General features: G+C 32.7%; 1 protein-coding gene across 1 annotated transcript; it reads left to right on the top strand.

Moving 5' to 3' along the window:
- Nucleotides 1-10111: 10111 nt before the first annotated feature.
- Nucleotides 10112-10840, top strand: LOC141719209 (glutathione S-transferase T3-like). The gene has a single exon (XM_074521590.1). The coding sequence runs from the start codon at nt 10112-10114 to the stop codon at nt 10838-10840; it is 729 nt and encodes a 242-aa protein (XP_074377691.1).
- Nucleotides 10841-11292: the final 452 nt, after the last annotated feature.

Here is an 11292-nt window from a genome sequence, read left to right as displayed (position 1 = left end):
GCATCAACTGTTCTCTATACTTTGCACTTTCACAAAAAATTCCAAGAGCCTTTCGATGTAAGGGATTTGTTGCTCCCCATCCAAGACTATTCAATTTCTCTTTGCATTCTTTAAGTGATGGTCCACTATTGGTCTGAACCATCAATTTTAGTGCATTGGTCATCTCATCTTCAAACTTTGTAGTTTTTGTAAGTTTTGGTGATATTTTAGCTTTTTTCTTTGGATTTTCTTGGACAATTGGAGTCGAAGTATTTGACCGACTTTCTTCGATTATTGGAATCTCTATGTCATCATTTATATCAATAGTCCTGTTCTTCTTAGAGCTAGGCCCCCATCCACTAACTCTCGTGGCAGCAGTGCCATCATAAAGTTGGGTGCAAAGTTCAGCATAGCTCAAAGGTGTGGTTTTCAATGTGTCCACAATCTTATTTCCCTGTGGAAAACAAAATAGAGCAAATTTCATTTATGATGTGGTTCTTAAATTGATTGAATATAAATTAAAAAGTTACCTTTTTAAGTTGATCCCATTCTTCTTCTGTGAAGTTGAATGTATTAGTTGTCGGATCATAATGATTCCCAGTTTTGGATTTGACTCGACACCAAGCAACATATCGGGATCTCAGATAATCATATCGGTTTCTCATCTGTCTAGCGTCAACCTCAAAGTTGTGGGTTTTTTTAATAATTTCTCCCACTTTTATCCATGAATGCTGCTTAAGGCTACTACCTAGCCTACCACTAGAGGTAACTTCCTCAATGCATGCTTCCAGAAATGTTTTAGTTATAAGTTCACACCTCCACAATACTTTTTTCTTTTTCTGCATTTCGCTACTTTGATTTTGGCTATCACTAGCTTGAGTTTGGGTTTCACTAGCTTTGTCCATACCTACAAATCAACCACATCACTGAGTAATTTGTAGCTAATTTTCGGAATGTACCAGTTATAGTATAAGGCCAAACTTACTTTGAGGCTTGGCTACCTCAAAGGAGAAAATTATAAACCATAATCTGGCAAGTGTAGGAGTAATACTCTGTGGACTTTAACACTTTGTACTGATACAGGACTAGATTACAATGATCCACTCTATCACATGTTATTTATATTTTAACAAACTTTTTAAAGCGACTGTAGATGCAGCATACACGCACAGAGAAAGCATATAACAACGCCTAGATGTAGATGACTTAATCATGTGGTTCAACTACCTGTAAACTGATATATCAGTACTCATAATCTAGTGTGGTTAACCAACATTTCAGACTCAAAATTTGAGTACTAAACAAATCGAGTTGTATAAACAATGACCACTCTATCTCAAAAATATGAAATACATTCTCTGCAACCTAAAACAACAATCAAACAATTAACTTACCAACAAATACACTCATTCACAAAGCAAACGCACATATTTCCAACTCGAAAAAAATGATAAATTTACACAACTTATAACTCACCTAAAGGTAAAGGAATGGTATTTTCAGAAGAGCAATCACATTGACAAACAGGACAAGAAAACCTGACACTTGAATCTCCACTATAATGCCTAAACAATTATCTTCTCACTGTATACCCAAATAAACACAACCCCACCAAAAACAAAATCAATCTAAAAATCCCAGGACTACAAAACCACTTATTACCAGATGGGTAAGCCACTTTACAGTTTTTCTTGAGTTTGGTAGGGAGAGTTGTATACTATATTATACTTCTAATAAGCAAGCATACTAAACCATGCTCATAAACTGTTTGCTTCCCAATCATGGACTTGCTGGCCGAGACATTGCATTTAAATATTTGGTGATTGCTACATTATTAAAATAATGTAGCATGAGCATGAGTATGATAACATGCGCTGACATTAGCAATATCACATCATGGTGACCACGGAGGTACTGTAGCAAGCTTGGTGAACAGATTTTTAGTTCAATAAGAGCCTTTTTTGTAATGACAGAGCAGATATACATAAAAACAAAGTTTCCTTGCTCCTTTTCCCCTAATCATTTATCTCTCCATTTTTTTTATACAGAGTATTTAACTTTTTAAAAATCATACACATTCAAACCAGCTACAAACGTTGCAGAGAGCAAGACAACAAAAGGATGCTGACACCATATAAGATCTAAATAACTGCTTCTAAGATGTAATTTGATTGGTATTATTTCATTATTTTCTTAGAAAATTCTTTTATTCCAAGTGATTCCAATTGTTAATAATGGTACTTGCTATCTATGCATATTTCATGTTTCCAGAAAGATACTTGATTCATAAGCATGGCATATAGTATATCAAGTCAACTCAATCCCAGATTATATGCTGCTGTACGAGTCTACGAGACATGATAGAAAAACTATATGCACAAGTATTAAACAACGTGTGCCCCTATTGTTCAAGGTAAGATTTATATTTTAATCAGGCATGTGCTGAAAAAAAAACTAATCAGATCAAGGAATATCATAGTTGAGGTAAACTACATTCACATATAATACATAAACTGGCAGTCTTACAGAAAGTGCACAAGGCAGAAATGCGTGTACAAAAAAAGCTAGACAAGAATTAACATTTAGCAAACACATTATATGACTAAAGGGAGTAGCATTTAGCAAACACAGTATAAGACTAAAGGAAGAGGTCAATCAAAACAAGGGCAACTGAAAGAGCAGATCAACCAAAACAAAGGGTTGACATCTCCCAATCCCCAACCAAGAACAAAGGGTATCAGACAAACAAATTTATCCGTAAAAAATATAAAAAGGCTCGTACCTGATAGAACTAGAAGCGAAGAGAATTAACAGATGAGAAGAAACTAGATAGCTGATTAAATACCCAAATAGCAGAACTGATAAGAACAAGAAGTAGTGATAAGAACGGGCACTAAAAATCTAAAAATTCCGCGAATATGATGTAGAGGAGAGTTACCTGGACGATTGAGCCAGAAAATTAAGGATGAGTCGTCCAGTGGTTTTTTCGTGGTCATCCAGCAAGTTTTTATCGTCCAAATCTTCAAAACTGTTATCAAACAATCTTAATGAGGCCCAATCTGATTGAGCCCATAACTTGTGTCATTCAGTTGTTATCAAATGGGCCCTAAGTACTTTTAAATGATTAACTACTCTCTTTTTGTTGAGAGGATGCCATAGAAAAACGTCCCCATCATATTTTCTATTTCTCCATCTTTTATTTTAAGTATCTCTTGACGATAACAGTTCTTTGAAATGGTTGGCCTGAACAAAAGAGAATAGAAAAATAGAAATCAAGAAACTTTAGGACATTGGAAAATTTTGTCAATAAATATTATGCTTCATGTTTTTATATATTTCGTGTGTATCTCTGATGGTAAATAAAATTAATAATCACATCTTCTGCCATTGTAAGGTGCATTAGAAGGATGTGATTGGTATTAAGGTACTTGTCACAGGACTCCAATAAGGCATGCCTATAGGCATATTTTTTGTCAAAAGGCATGCACAAATGGCTTGTCATTTATCAATTAAATATAATAAAATATTTAAAACATAATTTTTATGCTTATATACAGTGAACTTGAATATAAAATTAAAGTTAGTATAGTAACAACCGAATACCATCGTAATACCTAATTATATTATTAACTTTTTAGATATTCAAATATATGTAAATATTTTAGAATTATATTCATTATTTCTGAATATTTCTAATATTAAAATAATTATTAAAAAATAAAAAAAAATAGTAAAAAGGCATGCCAAATCATGAAAAGGCATGCCTGGCTAATTGACGTCATCGCATGCCCATCTTGGCATGCCCGTGCCGCTGTGACATGCACCATATGGTAACACTTAGGACTACTTAGGGCTGTACAGGTAATCACAAATTGCTCGCACCATTTGCAATTGCACCGTTTTTTGTGAATAACCGCAAAATGCGGATCAAATGCGAATAGAAATTACACGAATCGCATATCTGTGAATTGACCGCGGATTTGATTTTTAAATAATCGTAAAAATCGAACCGCAACCACAAACCGCTATATATATAATATAATATATAATATATATTATGAAACGCAGAAACAACCATATATAAACTATTGAAAGAACAAAAACTTGAGCTCTAAGCCCAATATGTCCACCTCCAACCCTAATTTTTTTCAATCATATCCTCTGCTTCTTCGACTCTTTCTTTTATCATCTTTCTATCTCGCTTATGCTTAGTAGTTAACGCTCATATGATTTCTTACACTTATCAGGTAAATATTTGATCTCATTTCTCTATCATTGTTTATACTCTATATATATATAGCCCTGTGTATAATTAGATAAGTGAATTTGTTTCAAGAACAATCTCGAATTTAACTAATATTTGTTTGTTTGGATTTTTGTACATAGATTCAATGGAAGCAAATTCTCTAACACCCATGGATTTATAATTTGCAGTAACCACTTGTACTCTTGTAGTTAGACCTAGCAATACTGGTGTACGACACATGAACACGGTACAAAACAACACGAATAATTAGTGTTTTGGTTGAAATATTTGGTACACGAACACGAAAGTACACGAATACGAAAAAACACGAATATAATTAGTGTCGGGTTTGGATTTCCAATATAGGTACACGACACGGAACGAAAATACATGGAATAAATAAATAATTAAATTTTTAAAAATATATAATATACATATATATACTAAATACCAAATGTGAATTTTACCTATTTTAAATAATATATATATATATAATTGTAAATACTAAAACATATTTTATTGTTCCTTGACTATGTGAGTGAACACTTCACCATTTAATTATCTATTACATTTTTTAACAATTAATATTTTTCGTATATAATTCGTGTACTTTAGTGTACTAAACCGGGTAAATATGAATATATTAGTTTCGGGTTAGTGTCACCAAATTGGTACACGAATGCAAATCCAGGTCGGGTTAGGGTTTAAAGTTTGGTACACGAAAACACAAAAGTACACGAAACGTATGTATAAGACACGGAACTTTGTCAGGTCTACTTAGTACATTTTATTTTTACAAATTTTTAAAATTTGATAAGTATAATTGTAATGAACTATTTTTATTTTCATTTATCGTACGAGTCGATGGTTGAACCGCAAGTCGATCCGCACCAACCCCAACCGCACGGTTGAAAAAGTCGCGATTAACCGCAACCGCAAATGCGACTGAGTGTTGAGATTTAAGAAAACCGTTATACGTGGTTTGGTGCAATTTTGACCTCCAAACCGCACCAAACCTAACCGCGTACACCCCTTAGTATCACTCATCACCTCCACAAGAACCTAGTCAATATGGGGAACACTGCAGTTTGAAACTATAGAAAGGCCTGATAAGCTCTCCATTGTCGTAATTATCATAATTCCAGGATTCTAAAGAGGTTTAGGTAATTGTAATCTCACCTTTGGTGTTCTACATGTTTCTTACTTTACTTTTCTACAATCTTCCCTCATCTAACTACTAGAGGAACGTCGATTGATGAGACCTTTCACCGTACTCTGGAATTCAATTCTGTGTTGTATATTCCGAGGTGTAATAGAGTGTCCGAGTTACTGCAGAAGTTGGTGTATATTCCCGGAATATTAGCAGCTTGTGGTTCTTGATCTCCAGAGAGAATGTCAATTCTTTAGTTTACTGCAGCCCGGCTAGTATTAGAGCATGAGTTTGTCTACTTAACAATTGTATATATACTCATAAGCGCAGTAAGTAACCAGATCGTGCCAACAGGCATGAGGCTATTGGGGAACATAATTTACCTTTTTATCACTGATGGATTAGCCTAATCTCATTCAGTACTGAATATAGGGATAATCTCAACAGCTGACACCTCCATTACTTTTGCATATATATAATATAGAGGAGGATATTCATATCAAAGCATTAAAATCCTCAAAATTCATATAATCCAAGCAGCTTATTGGTTAAAATTCATCAAATAAAGAATCAAAGACTGTTTGATTTGATAATATTGTAATTATTACAGCAAAGAAATTTAGAAAGGAAGGGCACTGTATAAAGCCTTAGCGGAAATATGTTATATCAATCTAAGAATCATTTATTTGGGTAGAGGGATCGGTGGAAAAATAATGCTAAATGTATCAAATTGAATACGAAAAATTGTTATAAAATGATATAATATCAATATTATATTGTTGATATCGATATAAGTAGAGGCATGTATACTGAAATAGAACTATCAAGATATAGCACATGACATTTGATAAATTTGAACACGATTATCTGCTTAATATTATCTAATCGGAACTTCCTATACATAAGTTGTATAACTTTTACATCCTTTATCCTTTGGAAAATATACAAAATTGTGTATATAATAACATGTGATGGGTTTAATTGGAGGGTGAAGGACAAATTTAGCCTATTTTTACATAAAATTGACAAAAATAACCAATTTCTGAAAAGTTGACCAACTTTAGCCGATGGGATACCCAACTGTCAGTGGAGTAACCACTTTATACAAGATACCCAACTGGCAGTGGAGTATCCCCTATATGAAATACCCAACTACCAGTGGAGTATCTTATACAAATTGGGATACCCAACTGACAGTGGAGTATTCAATCGGTCAAAATTGGCCACTTTTTTCACAATGACTATTTTTGTTAAATTTTTTCAAAAATCGGCTATTTTTGTCATTTTTTCTTAATTGGATGACCCCCTTTATATTCATATTAACAAATCCAATTAAAATATCACATTAAAATACCCTATATCAATTGGCATGTTATTCTCTACAAAAAATTTGTACAAAATTTTGGACAACCAACTCTACTCCTTTTAATATGATAATACATATTAAAAGTTTACTGCAATAACGATATCTTCTTTCTTTTAATCGAACTTTCATGGCATCTTCCCCTAAAATATTTAAATTAACAAAACATTTCACCAGAATTGGAGTTTCATATAATATATGATTCCAGCACAACAATCGTCAACTTGATGTTACAGACTTCTGGGTAGTATAGGAGCTGGCTCTGAGTTTTCTCTACTTGATTATTAATAGGCATGGGATTAATTGGTATATATCTTTGTCGCCGGCCAGGTTATGCTGTCCTACTGATTATCAAGTATAAATAAACAAGTTAAAGCTTTCCCTGTTAATATATATTTATAGCATTTGTACGAATTTGTCCTTGATATGTTTACTTTAGCATACTACTACTTTGTCTAATTTTACCTTCGTAAGAACAAGCATGGCACAGGTTTAGTTAATCCTTCATAAGATCCTGCAGTACTTATGATTTAATTGCTGAACCCTCCTGTTAGATCAATTTATTTTATATTTAAATCATTTGTAGGCTTTGATATGTTTCTCATGTTTTCGAAATTTTTGAATATATGACTGTTTAAAGTATCCGGTGTTCTTAGAAAATTCCGTTTCTCGTTTCCCGTCTTAAGAAATGAGAAACAGAAGCATGGATTTTGTGAAATGATATTTATAGTAAAATGGAATGACATGTTTGAATAATTAACGAATAAAGTAAGGATAAATAAATAAGAGAAAAGAATAAAGTAGAAATTGTGTATTTGAAAAGTTTTATGCGGGGATCCCCGACTAACAAGTATTACTGCAATTTGAACCATAAACTAAGGTTGTGTAATTGTCTTTATCATTCTTATGTTGTCCTATCTGGTCCTAACCAAATTTTTTATATTTTTCTTTTCTTTTTTAGGATGTTCTTTCATTTTTTTACATTACAAAAAATTATTTAAAGGACCAAACTTTATACAATATTAAAAAAGTTAACATCTTATTATTTTCTGCATTTTCAATAGTTTTCTAACACACTCTTTAATATAATATAAGATATTGATTTTCAGTGATTTAATGTTGGCTAATTTCAATATTTTTTCTTATATTCACTTCTTATTTTATTTTATATCATTAAAATAAGCTATGTCCATAAAAATATAAAAAAAAGTGGATAGAGAGAGAATGTTTTCTTATAAATTATTACTGGCCAATAACCTGCGATGCACGAATTACTTTTAACACGAATGATTATTAATAATATATTTTATCTTAAAATTATTTATATTTTGATATATATTCACAATAATTGGAAAATAAATTGAAGAACATAATAAGTTATAATAATAATTTTTTTATGATAATTTGAGACTTCACTGAAAATAAATAATATAATATAATATGTTATTTACGGGACTCGAGTCCTGAACTTGAAGAAATTGTCGATATAAAGAATATAAAAGTTTAAATATAATAAGCTGTTGACGGGTTTCAAACCCTGAATCCATGAGAGCAGTTTAAATATTAATATTGTATTATTTTATTATTGCATCCAACGGTTCCCATCTATCTGATTTTAGATTTGACGGTTGTTATTTTTCGTACCAAACAACTGTACCGAATAACCGACCTATATTGTTATAATGAGGAGTGTTAAGTTACCCAAAAATCTTCCCCAAATATTTTATCAAATGACGTGATTAACATGTGGCGGATATTGATTTATGAGCGCATATTTATGTACGTGGGACTCATAAGATATTTAAAATAGTTGCTATCAATTATCTAGTATGTAACACATAAGTATTTGTAGAAATTTTGGGAAAAAAACTTTGGATAACCTAACATTTCTCTTATATAATATTAGTTAAGGGTGACTAGTAGTTCCTAAAATTGAGGAAAAGTAATAGAAATTTAGTAAATTTAAGAGCGACGAGGAGCACAAGTAAAACTACCATTTTTTTCAAATTTTAATTTAAGAATTAAGAGTATAAAGAGACATTGAAGATGCTCTTGCCGCCCGAAAATTATACTTTGTTTCTTTAATCAACCCCCTTTATATTACTTTGCATTCTTTAATCCCTTTCCGGGTCTGTGCAAAAAGCATTTAATTAAGTGCGAGGGTTTATTTGGAGTAAATTTATTATTATGTACAATCTGCATAAAACCCAAGTTTATTTTTGATGTGGGTTCCGCTAAGCTTAGCTGCCCTAGTTCGGGACTTCTAACTCAGCAAGAATTACCCTTGGATCTATATTAAATATATGTCAGTATAACTACTAGCAACGCCGGTTAGGGGTGAGTAGAAAACCGCACAAACAGCAAAAATCGTCCACACCGCACCAAACCGCACGGCAAAACGCGGTTTTCAATTTTCGTGGTGTGGTTGCGGTTTGAATTTTTAATAAACCGCGCGGTGCGGTGCGGGTTGTGATTTTAAATTTCTGAAATGCGGTTAAAACCGCACCGCACCACAATATTTAATATATTATAAATATAAATATATATATATATATATATATATATATTTACACACTTATATTCCTATCGGGTAACATAAATAACCATTTTATGTTCTTAGTTAAACTGAATTTAGCAGATGGCTATAGCTTCCTTAATGAGTTATAATTATATGTTAAATTCATTAAGGAATTCAAATGTACCGCACGATCTTCTGACAAATAAAAAAGAGAATACACAATCTCTTGTTTGTATTTCTTCACTAGGAAAACCAAAATTCAAGTATTTATACTAGTGAACTAAGATGTTGCATTCTGATTAACTAAAACTATTTTCAGAAATTTGATTAAATTTAAGTTTTGAATTTATTTAATTTTTTTGAACTTGTAAAGTATAAACCGCAGTGAACCGCACCACGCCGCACCGCATTTTCGTGGTGTGGTTTATGCGATTTTCGAGGGTACGCGATGCGGTTGCGGTTTGGAAAATTTAGCAAACCGGATGTGCGGTTTGGTTTGCGGTTTGAGAAAAAAACCGCACCGCCCGCACCGCGCTCACCCCTAACGCCGGTACATTTGTTGCCTCGAGCCACGTGAAGTGGTATTATTATGTAAATGAGAGACCCAGTTGCCGTTGGAGCAAAACCGGAGAAAGAGGGGCAGGTCCTCTGACTGGCGCCTGTCCCATTTTCATATTTTATTACTTATAATTTAGTTGTTGGATAAAGTATCTGCTTTACAGTTTGCCTCTGCTTTTATAATGTTACATTTGTAACGTAAACATTTTAAAATAGTAAGTTTTTCTGTATAAATATTCAATCCTCCTTTCTTATTATTCACATTTATTGTTTCCATAAAAAAAATCTACAAAAAAGATGAATCCAAATAATCTCCCATCTTCAAATCAGCAAAATTCAAATTCTCAAAATCCAAACCCTCAATTTTCATATCCATATCCAAGTCCCTATTTTTCAAATCCACAAAATTTTACTAATTCTCAAAATCCAAATTTTCAATATCAATTTTCACATTCTCAAAATTCTCAATTTCCATTTTCATATCCACAAAATTCTCCATATCAATTTCCATATCCACCATTTTCAAATCCACAATTTGAAACCCAACAAACACCAAGCAATATCCAAAATTCTCCTGAAGCGCAAGTACCAGCCTTTGGTCGCGAAAATATTATTGATCTAAATGACGATTGCGAAGAAACCGAAGATTTACGAAAAATTACGGGTCAGTGGAGGTGGGTTGAAGATAAGCTCTTAATAAGTGCATGGTTGAATGTATTAATTGATCCACTAGTCGGTACTGATCAAAAAATCGAAGCATTTTGGGAGCGAATTCATCAATATTATGAAGAAGATAATTCTTGTGTCATTAAAAGAGGAGTTGTGGCAACGAAAAAAAGGTGGCAAAAAATAAATGAAGGTGCTCAGAAATTTGGTGCGTGTTATGATGAGGCTCAGCGAAAAATCGGAAGCGGTTCAAACTTAGACAATATAATGGAGAAATCTCACCAAGATCATTTAATTAATTATAAGAAGAAGTCTAATTTTGAGTTGCATTGGCGTGAGCTTCGTAGACATCCCAAGTGAAGAATTCTCCAACTAGTGCAAGTTCTAAAAGAACTAAATTAAGTAGTTCTGGAGTTTCGTAGACATCCAAAGTGGAAACTAGTATTTGTTTTTATTTGTTTGTAAATATATTCATTTTTTTTTCTATATAAACAAGATGTATCAATTCTTTCAATTCACATCAACATGAATCAAACACCTACAGAGAGCTTCATTAAAGAATTCACTGAAGAATTCATTGAAGAGTTTTGCAATGACACTGAAGACAATCGTCGGGTCGAGCTTTTTCATAAGATATACGGACAGAGTTCAACATCCACGCCTCAGAAATGTATTTACAGAGATCGTGAAACAGGTCATTAACGTTTGGTGAATGATTATTTTTCACCTAATCCAGTCTATCCAGAAAATATTTTTTGACGAAGATTCCGTATGAGAAGACATGTCTTTCTTCGTATTGTGGATGTTGTTTC

The sequence above is a fragment of the Apium graveolens genome, chromosome 4, assembly GCF_009905375.1.
Source record: "Apium graveolens cultivar Ventura chromosome 4, ASM990537v1, whole genome shotgun sequence".
Lineage (NCBI taxonomy): Eukaryota > Viridiplantae > Streptophyta > Magnoliopsida > Apiales > Apiaceae > Apium > Apium graveolens.
This window is presented reverse-complemented; position numbering and strand designations above follow the sequence as displayed.

Bases quoted from the DNA above. Each gene is read 5' to 3' on its own strand.
- LOC141719209 (XM_074521590.1), top strand. From the start codon at position 10,112: ATGAATCCAAATAATCTCCCATCTTCAAATCAGCAAAATTCAAATTCT.